The sequence below is a fragment of the Theobroma cacao genome, chromosome 2 (assembly GCF_053813885.1).
Source record: "Theobroma cacao isolate CCN51 chromosome 2, ASM5381388v1, whole genome shotgun sequence".
Lineage (NCBI taxonomy): Eukaryota > Viridiplantae > Streptophyta > Magnoliopsida > Malvales > Malvaceae > Theobroma > Theobroma cacao.
This window is the reverse complement of record NC_142640.1, coordinates 9,203,852-9,218,250: the sequence shown is the minus strand read 5'-3', so window position 1 is coordinate 9,218,250 and position 14,399 is coordinate 9,203,852. Positions and strand designations below refer to the sequence as shown.

Genomic DNA, 14,399 nt, shown 5'->3' with positions numbered 1-14,399 from the left:
AGAATCATGCAAATGATTGGAGATAACGTGGTTCTTCCACCACAACAATCAAGAAGTTCCTTTACTGGAGTTGATGTGGACGAGGTTACAGTTTAAAGGATGACAACGACGCATAACAAACTTGATGACTTGGTAGGGTATGCTTTGGACCTTGAGTTCCTTTTCTTTGTTTTCATGCAGTTGCAATATTTGGAGATTTTCGTGTTTTATTTGGATGTTATATTAAGATTTAGATTCTTTGACTCAGGGTTCTAAATATTTCATAAATTGTGTGCTTGTAATTTTTCATTAATTGGATCGATTTCAATTTCAATATTTTTTTTCTTTAGGGCATAATAATTTTCTTAATTGTGATTTATTAGACATATCGTTAGAATTTGCGCTTGGGGCAATGATGTAGCTAGTGAGGTTCTAACCGAGGCGCGTCTGTTGCTGATTGAAAACTATTTTCAAACCCCCTCATAGGCCTGGGTTCGGCCCTAGCCTTTGAGAATTTCTAGAAGGGCTCCCTTTGGGGTAAAGCCCTACAAAAAAAAAAAAAGACATATCGTTAGAATTTAACATTATTGTTCATAGATTGTTACAAAATTAGTCTATCAAGTTAGAATTATAACATATTATCAACAGAATTTCGTTGCTAAAATACAAAATTTTTGAAAAAATTCCATTTTTTGACAGATAGGTGATCTTTTTAGATGGAATTCAAAGCATTTTCAATGAATTTTTCACTTTTTTTTGTTGAACTTTCAACAAATTTCTAACTTTTTTCAATGAATATTTAATTTTTTATGACGAAATTCAAAAGTATTTTCAACAAATTTCTAATTTTGTTTCATCGAATTTTTGATGAATTTAATAACATTAATAATTTAAAATAAGAGTAAAATTTAATTAACTTTTGATAAAAAATTCATCATTATCAAAGAAAATTTTCTCATTGGTAATGGTTGGATCATTATTGATAGAAATTTTCATCATTTTGGACCAAATTTTTTGTCGACAAAAGTTAGACCATTATCAACATAATTTTTTCGATTATGGGAAAATGCCAAAACATGCAGCTGTCAAGTATCAAATCAAACATGACCATCTTTTAATAAATGGATACGTCGGTGGAACATTTCTACCAACAACTTGATTAGAATCTCTGCAAATTCACGTGTGTATCGGCAAATATTTACAAAGATTGCCGAATTGAACATAATTTTTAAATGATATATTATTTTTATTAATAAAATTATTTTTTATAAACTATACTTAAAATATAAAAAGTAATATAAAGCTGTTTTTTTATATTTTAATATAATTCAATTTAAATGATGAATTGAAATAAGATTAAACAGTTAATTTTGTTTAGTAAAATTATCAAAATACTATTAATTAAAAGTTAGTTTATTTGTTTATATATATTTAAAAGTATTTTGATAATTTCACTGTTAACAGCTTAATCTTTTGTGAGAAAAGAAATTGTTTACAAAATGTTAATTAAAAATATATATATCAATGTAGTGTTAATTGAAAAAAAATTATAAGATAATAGGTAAAAAAAGAAAAAAAAAATCCAAAACTAGGGATTGGAACTTAAAATTTTAATCGTGCACCTACCCTCCATTCATTTTTTTTTTGGTCACTTCTCGTTCATCCCTTAACCAAGCCTTTCCCTCTAAAGCTTGGTCTTGTTTATTTCAAAAACTACTACTAAAAACTCTTGATCAATTTTATGTAAATGCAAGTTTTCAGACACTCAATTATTTTGGAAATGGGTATGAATGTGGGTACAATGATTATTGGATTGGGATTTACAAACTTGTAAAGATGATGATATTTGTTTAGTCTTGGATTTTGTGGACGGTGATGGATATGCTTTGTAGAGGACCCATCTCTTTAAATTGTTGTAGTGGTTTTTGGATTTTGTGTCTGGATATCTTGTGAGAGAAAAAAGGGTGTAGATAGTAAAATGGAAAAGAAATGAAAACAAGATGGGATACAACATGTCATACATAACAACCGATGAACATGATAACAATTTAATTTTATTAGAGGTTTAGAGTGCTTTTGAACTTGAAGAAAGAGGAAAAGATAAAAGAACAAGAAGAATGAACAATATTAACTTAAGAATAATAGAACCTCAAGAAACAAATTTTATTCGTCTCTGTTCAAGGGGTATACGTTTTGTAATTTACCCCAATCAAAAGACGAGGGAACTATTCAGCTGTGATAGGTTCGGCAATGAGTGAGATCAAAAGATCCTTTGTCACTCCGGTTGATGTTCCAATTCCATCTCCGTGCTGGAAGATGCACTGAGCAGTGCGTGCCATGTTTAAGCACATGTTTATCATGGATCTTGGTAGTAAATTTTTGTAGCTTTCCTCATTTAACTTTTTCCATGAATGAGCCATCAATTCCTTAATGTGATCTCTTGCTTCTTCTTTGGACGCTCCTGTTTCAAGCATGTAGCACTCTGTTGATTTTGCCACGTCTCCTCTAGCACTCTCGGCCTTAGCAGAAAAAGCAAAAAAGGGTTAATTTGATGCACTGTACTATATATATTTATTAATTACACATTTGAGTAGTACATACCTTGGAAGTACCCAAATCATCGGCAAGTCGGGTGATTAGGGACGACCAATATATTAGCTCACCCCCTTGCTTGAAGCAATAATCAAGAGATTTTTCTGTCATTGAGCCTGCTTGTAAAATATAAGCATGAACTATGGCTGCAGGGCCACCCACTGAGATCCATGCGTTTTCTAAATACTCCTCCAGGACTGGTGTGTGCCCGTTGTAAAACCATCTCGCTTCAGTTAAATATGATGCACAAAGTTTTTTCCACTGCAGTAAACATAGAATTTCAGATAAATTAACTGCGGCATTGCTACAAAATTTGCCATTTTTATGAGAATTTTTTCTTATAGGCACTAGCTTCCATACCTCTTCCCTAATGTAGTGGGTGATATCCAATCCATGATCTATTAGGATATCATGTCCCAATTCGTTAACAAAGTTGAACAAGGCTAAGTAGCATGGCTTCATATATTCAGGAAGGTCCTTCATGGCCCCAATATCCCATCTGAATTGCCAAAATCAATAAAAGAAAAAGAAATGGAGGAATTTGTTAGATCATTTCCTATTTTAATCCCCAAGAGGAAAAGAAGTAGAAGAATCTTTGTCGTACTGATTTACTGCTCTGGTAAAGAGTTCAAGTTCATCCAGCATTCCATATACATCATACATGTCATCAATCGCGGTTAAAATGCATACGAATCTGGTGAGGTAAATCCTGCATTTGGAGAATTGAGGCTCGAAGATGATTCCCATTGCCCAGATATAATTTTCCATCAATCGATCCCGTGAAAAACTCATCTTCTCTTTAAACCCTAAGTCTCTCCACCACCTGTTGAAACAAAAGATGCCTTTGGATTAGTACTATATTGATTAAAATACTTTACTAATGCAATTATTCTTACGTCGCCAACTCTTTGAGTTCTTGCTGGTGAACTGCTTGCACAAGATTGAAATCTAGCTTGGCTAGCTCAATCAAAATTGAGTTCTTCGAGTCATCCTTTTGGTAGACATCTATGAAAGTCCTTGCCTCAATCCGGGGCATCTTCCAATGTAAAGGAACTTGTAGGGACTGTTGCACTTGGAAAGCTAAATTACTACCTATCTTCCCCAATGAGGACTTGAGATGCTCTGCACTGAATTTCTTGGCCTCTTCCATAACATCTTCTCCATGCATTCCAAGGTGTGAAGCTTCATACAAACTCAAAAGCCCTGCCATGTCTCCTCGTAAACTGTCCACGAATTTCCCATCTCTACCTCTGAATTTGTTGAACACGTCTGTTTTCCACCGCGATCATCAGAAAGTGAATGGGTCGATTAAATTCGGGAATAAAATTAGGCCATATCTGGCTTTATACATTTATATTTAACGGTTACAACTCTGCTATCACCTGTGCTTATTGGAAAAGCATGTTCACGTAGAATCCGGAACAGCAGTGAAGTTGTATAAAGATCTCCGATTACAGTTTCTTTAAGGACATTGTTTAGAGCCTCATCAATCTCTTTGCCAAAATGGTAGGCCACACCTAAACGCTGTATTAGGTCGATTAGCTTCCATGTAGCCCAAGGGTCCGGGGCAAATGCCAGCAAACTTGTAACCTCTTTCTTCAACTCCTTTAATTTAGTTCCATGAAACTCGCACTGCAACACATGCTAGTACAAAATTCAGATCAAAGAAAAAAAGGCTCTAAAGCAAAGCAAATCCATGATGAAAAAGTTTACTTGCCGAATATGGAGTGGTCAAGGATTCAATGACTTTTGGGTCCCAAATGCTAGGGTGGTAATTAGCTGATCGCCGTTGCTTTGCTTCTACGCAACAGGGCTTTGAACTGATTGTGAAAGAGTGAAGTAATCCTGATCGGCCTAGCTTTCTCCCTGTTGTAAGCCATAGTGAAAACAAGTTTCTGTGGCAGTCAATTACAGCAGAACAAGGAAGAGTGGAGGGAGGGGCAGCTATCAGTTTTTTCATTATTCGTAAACGTTTTAGAGGAAACAGGATGTCCATTCCTTAAATAAAAAGTTATACACGGTCAACTTTTGGTGCTCTGAATTACTTACTACTAGAGAGAAATGTACCTACAACCTCATCGCGGTGGACTGCAATTTTTTATTACTCATATTTCAAAAAAAAAAAAGGAAAAAATTATGAAAAATAGACATCGTGATAAAGTGATTTCAGAAATAATCACACATATAAAGTTATCTATTTCTAGCAAAAAAACAAAGCATGAGTAGATCAAAATGCCCTTAAAAACATCTTTTCAAATTAGGGTCTCGATATCTCCCTCTCGCCAGAGAGAAAATAGAAAAAATAAATGCTCAATTGTTTGAGCTCAGTCATCTTTCTCTCTCAACTTTCTGAACTGTCTCAACTCTGCCAACTCTCTATTGAGCACCATCGTCATCAGCTCTCTGAACTGTATGAGCTCTGTCAACTCTCTGTTGAGCACCATCGTCATCGGGCTGTGGTCTATCTCTCGGCATGTGGCCATATTGTCGTAGATTAACAGACTCTATAGCAGAGATGACATCAAGGTATGTTATTGGGTTTATTGATGCAACACTTAAATTTTTGAAACATTTGGTGTAAATTAGAACATGGATTAGAAACATTGCCCAGAGTTGTTACACGCCATGCATCTATAACATGTGTTAGCGTTATTTTAGCGTGTCACGACATTGGTTATTTTAGGGCAGTTCGTGTAACGAGTCAATAATTACATTGGCGTGTCACATGTCATGGGTATTTTATGCCAGTTCGTGCAAGGACACAGTAATTATAGTCATTGGCGTGTCAGCGTTGGCGTTATATGCATGGCGTGTTACCACATTTTACGTTATATGCATGGCGTGTTACCACATTTGCGTTACCACATTTTACGTTATATGCATGGCGTGTTACCACATTCTACATTATATGCATGGCGTGTTACCACATTCTGCATTATAGCATGGTGTGTTATAACATGACTGACAAATTCTAGAACACGGCATGTCATGTAATGTGTTAAATGATTGACAAATTATTGTTGTTTTCAAAATTTCAATGGGGTTTCAATTGTGCGACTTGTGATAAGACATGGTGGTTAGTGGGTGGATGGCATTTACAAGGGTGGTGAGTCACGAATGCGAGGGGTTATGGGTGATTTGTCGTTTGCAAGATTGATGAAGCTGGTTGAAGATGTTGTTGGGGTAAATTCAGAAATTGACGAGATTGAGTTACATGTATTGATCAGTACACTTGGAGAGCTATCATGGCCAATTATCAAAGACGATGAGGATGTTGCATTAATTCTGCTAGAACAAAGAAATGTTCTGGTTGTGTATGTTAGCATTAAGGGATGCCAAACAAATGTTATGTCACATGAAGAAGCTGAACAACATGGTAATCAGCTTAATCAAAATGATATATACAATGCTTCACATATACCACAGCATTCGGTCTGTAACCCACAGCAATGGCAATTGACGTATGCACAAGAGTTTGTGTAGCCCGGTAGACACACAACATTCATAGAATAGTTGGTTGCACAATTCTGATCAGGATGTGCATCGGACCAATTAGTTACTTTTGTATAACAAATGCAATAATTGGGTAAAATTGTACAGGGTGTAATGGCATTTTCAAATGAGAATGCGACACTTGAGTACAACATTGTGATGTTGGAAGGTGACACTGCGCCGTTCGAGGATAATACTGCATGTGATAAGGGAAATGAGGATTTGTTCCTTGCTAGTGAAGATAGATTTAATGACAATTCGGATGATAGGCCTAATGAATGGCATGATGAGAGTGTAGGCGAGGACTAGCTTTATGACAATGACATTCCAATTTACAATAATGTTGAAGGCGAAACGGAACTTGTTGGAGGTGTTGATGTAGGAGATGTTCAGTGTGATGACCCCATATACAATAACCCCATCGCTGATGAGAACGGGATTCGTTCCCCTGGTACATTGCTCCATGATAGTTTTCAAGAAAGGGGAAATGCAAGGATATCTCGTACATGGGTAATTCCAGGTGCAGAAAGGTTCTCCTTCCAAACAATTGCAATTGAAGAGTCGACATATGCCGATGATTGCTTATACAAAGGAAGAATATTTTCCTCAAAGGTCAAGTTGAAACAAGCTTTGACATTTTGGCTTTAAACTCTAAAAGAGCAGTTTGGGATAAGAGTAAAAAGGTCATGTAAAGCTCGTTATGAGGTTGGTTGCAAGGACAAGGCATGCAAGTTCAATGTGCGTGCAAGAAAGTTACCTGAATGAGGAGAATATTGGCAAGTTCGGACGTTCCACAAAATATATACATGTATTGTCGATGGTTTGCAAAGGCAATTTGTAACCGCGAGTGCGAAGATAATTGGTGAACTTATGTCACACAAGTTTCAAGCTAATGGAGTAGCATTGAGACCTAAGGATATAATTGGTGAAATAAGGGTTTAGTGGGGATTGGAGTGCTTGTATGGTAAGGCTTGGCAAACGAAGGAGTATGCGGAGAGGCTTGCTTTCGGTCCCCTAGAGGAGTCATTTCAACTACTACTTTTATATTTTTATATGTTGAAACAAGAAAATCCTGGCACAGTCACTGCATGGCTACTGATGAGGCAGAAAGATTCAAATGTTGTTTCTGGGCATATGGGGCTTGTATTTAGGGGTTTAGGGATGTAATGCGTCATACGGTTGCAATTGATGCGACACATCTGAAAGGTAGGTTCAAGGGTGTTTTATTTGTCGTTGTATGCAAAGATGCGATCGAGTGCGTATATCCAGTTGCATTTGGCATCAACCATGTTGAGCACGAAGACTCGTGGACGTGGTTTCTTAGCAAGTTGCGTGATGCGATAGGTTGTCTTGAAAACACTATGTTCATTTTTGATCAGCATCTCGGCATTACGAAAGCAATTCAAAATGCATACCCTAAAGCGCACCATGGTTTATGCGGGTACCACTTGAAGAAAAACTTTAAAAACAAGTTCAAACGTGACGACGTTTCTATGATTTTCACCCTTGCTCAAGATTGCTATAAGGTTTCTGATTTCAACAGACATATGAACCAGCTTAAGTAGATTCACGCGGGAGCCCACGCTGACCTTATGAGAATAGGCCCTGAGAGATGGGCACATGCCTATTCATCGACAAGGCGATACCAAATGATGACATCCAACATTGCAGAATGTGTTAACTCATGGTTGAAGCATGCAAGATAAATGCCAATCACTATTTTGATCAAGTTCATCAGAGACATGTTCGAGCGTTGGTTCCATGACCTGTACGAGGAGGCTGTCAAGGTGACCACGCCCCTCAACCCTTGGGTTACGAGGCAGTTGAGCAAACAGTTCAATGATGCACATCGCTTTGTGGTTAAACCTATCAATCGAGTGGAGTTCGAAATTAAAGACGGGAAGATGGACAGACTTGTAAACCTGTCCACGAAGACGTGTTCATGTTGTGAGTTCCAAACAAATTGACTACCATGCAGCCATGCCATTACAGAAATAAGGTAAGAATATCTTTATTTTTTATTTGAACCCTAATTGACATAGTATTTACATTGTGCTTGAAGATTGAGTTCATTGTATTTTTCAGTAAATGCAAACGTGAAGCCATTGAAATCTGCGCTGACTACTACAAGACAACCGTTTTGGTGGAGGGTTATATGGGGTCTATTCGCCCAATAAGCCATCCTAGTGAGTGGGACATCCCCCCTCATGTGAAACAAATTGCCGTCTTGCCACCACCTTGGCGAGGCCAAGCGGGAAGACCTAGGAGGAGAAGGATTCCATCGGTCGGTGAAGGCAGTCGAGCATTGAGATGTTCTCAATGCAAGAGGTATGACCATAACAGACAGAATTACCCATCACCATTTGCAGTTCCATCCACAAATTTGGCACCATCTCCAAGTCAATCGGCGCCTCCACAAGTGCGCCAACAGAAAACATGTTCAAGTTGCAGACAAACTGGTCACACACGCAACAAATGTCCAATACGAAGGACAATGTCTAAAAATGTAGGGTGCCTTGTGGATGAAGACAGCTTGTCGGCCTAACTAAATGTGTAACTCATGTGCAATACCTTTGTCACAATTTGCTCTTGCAATATCTTACATTCATTCATATTTGGATTTTGTGTTTGTTAGTTTCCTGTTGTAAATGAGTCTTTATTTTTTTCATTAATTTTGTAGATATATTATTTTATTATTTATTTCATTTTGTCCATAGTTTTGAACACTTAATAGACTTGCGAAGTCCCTATATTGTTACCTCCATATAAAACTTTAAGCCAATCAATTAATAAAATAATAATAATAATATTATACCAAGGAGTTTACTTTAAAGGATGCAAGTCTAGAAAGAGAAAATTTTGGACTCATTAAAAACATATGATATGAAATTTAAGATTAAAACACATGACTTGACCAAACAAATCATCCAATCAAATTTGATCTATGAATCATAATAATTAATTTTTATTAAATTAAAACATTTAAAAAATAAAATTGAAATATAAGGACAAAAATTCCTAAAAATATATTTTGCTAAGCTAACACTCTGAGTGCATGCAGATTTTTGTGGTGACACACTAACTTCTTGCAGTATTGTTGGGTGACACGGCACGCCCCATCTTGTGATGACACGCTGAATGGAACCAGATTGTTGACATGACACGCTGAGGGCATGCAGATTTATGTGGTGACATGTTGACCTCTTGCAGTATTGTAGGGTGACACAGCACGCCCCATCTTGTGGTGACACGCTGAGTTGAACCAGATACTTGGCATGACACATTGAGTGCATCCAGATTTCTGTGGTGACACGCTGAATGGAACCAGATACTTGGCATCACACGCTGAGTGCATGCAGATTTCTGTAGTGACATGCTGACTTCTTGCTATATTTTACGGTGACACGGCACGCCCCATCTTGTGGTGACACGCTTCAACCGTTATGCTTTTTACATCCCGACGGCTCACTGAGGGGTTGATGTATGGGCTTGGTTTGTATTTGCTCGCCATTTTCACTCGAGCCTACTCAGTTGGGTTTGAAATTTCTACTGCACGATGATGGACATCAGATGACTCTAGTGACGACAACCGGGAGCCACTGGCTTCAGGAGTGCTCTAAAGAATATGGTCCCCTCCTGCTGCTGGCTCCACTAATGCATCGGCTTGAGGAAGATCCTCTTCTTTCGCCACGACTGAGTGAAAGTCCTCCTTCCCTCCTATAGATGCATCGATAACCGGATCGACCTCAGGAACAAGGTCTCCCTTAACACTAGCAACGTCATCATGAATGTGCACACCAGGTTCATCATCGTGCCTATCATCAGCATCATTGTGGTTCTCACCAGCACTGCCAGATGAAGTACCGCCCTACATAACGAGACAAATGGAAAAATTCGTTAGCTCATTTAATACCACAAACCATAAACCGAGAATAAAAAATAGAACTACACCTACTAAACGTAAACGACCAATATATGAGCGAAGATAGAATAACGTACTTGTGATTTGAAGCTGTTTAGAATTCAAGCAACGACACGGTCCTCAAACATTTGCATCACCAAAGTCAACGACTAAATTGAAGCCTTCAGCTCTGACATGTCTTTTCATATTGGTGCATGATTCGTCGCAGCTGACGTTTTGTGACTACTCCGTCATTGACTCTTGTCAACTAGGTCAACTGTAATAACATATATTATTGTGTTATTCAATAATCATATATGAAATTGTTGAACATTACTCGTTAGAACTTTAATATCCTTACCAGCGGCTCATTACCACTTTGCGGTTGAGCAGGACCGATTGGTGGTCGAGGAGCTATCATCGCATCGTCCAACTGCAAACACAGATATGTTATTGGATAATCACATATGAAATTTTTGAACACAAACCGTTAAAACCATCCTTACCGGCTCCTCACTAGCACCGTGAGTTTGAGGAGGATCTATCGGTGGTTGTGGAGCTGTCGTCGCATGGTCCAACTGCAAACACAGATATATTATTCAATAATCACATATGAAATTATTGAACATAAACCTTTAAAATCGTTCTTATCGGCTCTTCATTGCCATTTCCATGGTCGTCACCTTCCCCCATCAACTCAAGGACCGAAAGCTCATCGACGATAGCAGAGGCGGTGCGTCTCCGCTTCATGAAACCAGTAGCTCTTTTGTGCTTCAAGTTTCTCCTATTTTCCCTAGCACCTAAGCCCCAATTCGCCAGATCCTCCATGTGCCCTATTGGCACGTATTGGCGGCCCTTAGATAACGGGACATCAATGTCCACAAAATAATCCTGATTGGCCTCATCCAGGGTGGGCTCCAAGGTCTCCATTGCCCACAACTGCAAAATAGGGATTGTGATTAAATTTTAGGAAAAATTATTATACAAATTCATAGCAAAAATTAGTAGTTGTTCACTCACTTGCTGAGATGACTCCAACATCTCAACTGCCTTATAGAAGTCTTTTGGCTTCTGGTTGCATTGCCATCTGCACATGCATGGGTAGACATCCTTTGGAACAGAAGGGGCAACTATCTTTCGCAAGGCCGGAATTACCTTCATTGCCCAGAACTTCAAGTCAAATGTAACCATTATCAGACCGTAAATGATAAACGATTGCAACCATAAATTATTATGTCAAAAGAAAAATAAAAAATGTTACGTGGCAATACCTGTATCACCCACGCAAATCCGTAAATGTTATACTGTAAACGAGCTTTCTGCACGTTCGAGGAAGGCACTTCGAACCCCTTCAAAAGGTAGTCCAAAGTTAGCCTCCAAATGTAGTGACCCCATGGGAAGACATTCCAAGCGTCGATATCCTCCACCAACGTGAAGAGCCAAGGCATCACCTTTCTACGGTAGTCTTGACTAAACAAAATATTATTCGCGATCAAGATGAGTGCCATTTTGGTCGTGTCTCCCAATTGTTGAAAGTTGCCTCCGCAATACGTATCAAGTAAGGCCTACAGCTTAACGTTCTATTGCCCATTCTAATATCGAGCATGAATTTAGTCCGCAATAACCTCATACGGTTGTGTGAACACATCAGGCATTCGACCAAACTTTAGTCCGGTGATAAGGTAGAACTCCTGCTTTGATATCGCAAACCATAGCTCATGCTCCATTGAATCTGTCACAGTGATTCGACGGATCATGATGTTGTGCAGGAGACCAACGGAGAAGTAGCCTTGCCGATATAAGTTCAGCAGCAACCCGAAGCACATACGCTTCACTACATCATACTCCCCTTTTTCTTGTAGGGTCTTATTGATGTAATGAAGTTGGGACCACTTACAATGGGTGTTAATAGCGACATTGAATGCCCACTTCTCCCTCAGCACAATAATCAAACTGTCAAGATCCTCATACTGTTTGGACTGCATCGACAAAACATGGCACACATGCACGAGTGAGTTAACCCATAATGTGGCAACACGTCTTGCATATAACGTAAAATGTGGTAACATGCCATGCATATAACGTAAACTGTGGTAACACGCCATGCATATAACGCAAACTGTGGTAACACGCCATGCATATAACACAAACTGTGTTAACACGTCATGCATATAATGTGTCACACACTCTAAACCCTGCCGTGTCATGGATCTCCATGGAGTCTGACAAACTCTGAACACTGACGTGTCACAGATTTCCTCCATGGCGTGTCACGACTCTGAATGCTGACGTTTCACAGATTTCCTCTGTGGCGTGTCACTAACTTTGAACGCTGACGTGTCACAGATTCCTTCCATGGTGTGTCACCAACTCTGAACTCTAGCGTGTCACAGATTCCCTCCATGGCATGTCACCAACTTTGAACGCTGACGTGTCACAACTATGTCACACATTCCCACCATGGCGTGTCATAAACTCTAAACCCTGCCGTGTCACAACCGTGTCACACATTCCAACCATGTCGTGTCACAAATTTTAAACCCTACCATGTCACAGCCTTGCCACACATTCCCACCATGTTGTGTGTCATATTCCCAACATGTCGTTTCACAAATGCTAAACCTTGCCCTGCCACAGCCGTCTCACATATGGCCTGCTGTAGCATGACCATTTCGTGCCTTGGATTCACATCTTTCTCCTTTCGATTCACCACTGTATCACGGATTTTTGGTTTCACATCATTCTCCAAGCTTTCTATTCATCATGACCGGTTCCTCGCTCGATTTAATATCATTCTTTTCCTATTATCTGAATGTCATATCCAAAATCTCTGAAAAATCATTTCATACAACATTATTTTGTTTTGTACAAGCTTCGCGAAAAAAAATGGATATTTTTAAGGAAAATAATTATCTGTGTTTACAGTTGAACGATAATTCAAAAGATGGCTCAAAGAAGATGGCTCATTAAGGGCATTTTTGTCCAAAAATCTATTCTTTTGGCTAAAAACAGTTAAAATTATCTGAAGGCTTATTTACAAAAACACGTTATTTTTAAGGTCTAAAAAAAAAATTTCCCCTTTTTTCTTTTGTAAAGTTTGACTGACATGGGTTAAGAGATTGAAAATGTGACCATTGTCCTAACAATCTCTTGAAGTTGAACAATTTTGCCAATTTTATCAAACTTAATTTTAATGAAGAAGAAGAAAGGGAGAAGAATATAAAGGAGTTAGAGAAAGATAAAAAAAAAAATAATCAAAAAACATTGTGAGGCAGATAAAGAGAGAAAAAAAGATTTTTTTTTTGTTTTTAATTTAACTACTTATTAAAAACTTTTTACTATTTAAATTTAAGTCCTTAAAATTTTTAGGTTTATTTAATTAATGAGATGTCAGCATGTGGTAAACTAACAATGTATAGAATATATACATTGTTAGTGCATCAAATATTAATCTTAATTTCATTGTTAGTCAAGATCAATTAAATTGATTGGTGACTGATGGTTGGTGGAAAGATTAATTATAATGTGACTAGTAGGCTCATGTAATATAATTGATAATTGTATTATACATGTTTATACATGATAATTGTAGGTTGCCTGTTGGTTTTTCTAGTTAAATTATACAATTAGTCTTTATACCTTATAAAAGATATGAATTTAGTTTCTGTATAATAATTTGTGTAAATTGGGTTTTTATACTTTGTCAATTTGTTAATTTCAGTCCCTAACTTTAATATCGTTAAATTTCACGATTAATTATGTTGATGTGACATTTTGATTAAGCTGACGTGGTATCTCTTGCTGGCATGGCAAAATGCTGATATAGCATTGTTGATGGACAAACCCTGAATTTTAATCCCTAAAACACCCTAATCTTAAGACAAAAAGAATACATTTAACACATACGAACAAAAAAGTTAAGAGAGAAAGAATACTTTGAAGAGTTAACTCGCTCTCTTTTTGAATATTCAATTGGTTTTCAGTGAATTAAGTTTGGTTTTAAATTAGCATTTGTCCTATGAAAATTCAATTGAAAAGTAAAAAGATTTTTTTCTTTATTTTTGAAGGGTAGAGTGGTTTTGAAGATTTTGTGCTCTCTTTTTGCAAACACCATCCTAATTCCTACCTTATTGGAAGCTTCTACATTAGGTTTTGACCTTTGTGTTAAGGTTAGAAAAGTAAGTTAAGTATTTGAGATGAAGAAATATGATGTAGAATGTCCAGCATATACTTTCTTGGAGCAAGCTAAACGTCAAAAGCCAAAACAAAAAGCCCAAAAGTCATAAATGGGCATATTTATAATTTTAATATTTTTCTTATTTAATTAGAATCTTACATAGGAATTATAGGTAGAATTTCTTTTTTATTTAATTTACTTGTATTAGGACTTGAGGATAGTCATGTTCTAATTAGGAATAAAGCATTTATTTTATTT

At 37.5% G+C, this 14,399-nt stretch overlaps 1 protein-coding gene and 1 non-coding gene across 3 annotated transcripts; one reads left to right on the top strand and one right to left on the bottom strand.

Moving 5' to 3' along the window:
• The first annotated feature begins 373 nt into the window (after positions 1 to 373).
• On the top strand, positions 374 to 524 carry LOC148763999 (U4 spliceosomal RNA). Its single transcript, XR_016024980.1, has one exon. It is a non-coding gene; the product is annotated as a U4 spliceosomal RNA (small nuclear RNA).
• Positions 525 to 2,011: 1,487 nt separating this feature from the next.
• LOC18608546 (putative terpene synthase 9) lies at positions 2,012 to 4,563 on the bottom strand. 2 transcript variants are annotated; one of them, XM_018115758.2, is made up of 7 exons: positions 4,289 to 4,563; positions 3,954 to 4,203; positions 3,468 to 3,840; positions 3,176 to 3,394; positions 2,932 to 3,070; positions 2,581 to 2,832; positions 2,012 to 2,498 (listed from the first exon to the last, which is right to left on the bottom strand). In XM_018115758.2, exons 1-7 carry the CDS (start codon positions 4,529 to 4,531, stop codon positions 2,205 to 2,207), a joined length of 1,770 nt encoding a protein of 589 aa, XP_017971247.2. In that variant the 5' UTR covers positions 4,532 to 4,563; the 3' UTR covers positions 2,012 to 2,204. The 2 variants fall into 2 exon arrangements, with proteins under 2 accessions (XP_017971247.2, XP_088659301.1); XM_088803175.1 differs by having other exon boundaries at positions 2,581 to 3,070.
• Positions 4,564 to 14,399: the final 9,836 nt, after the last annotated feature.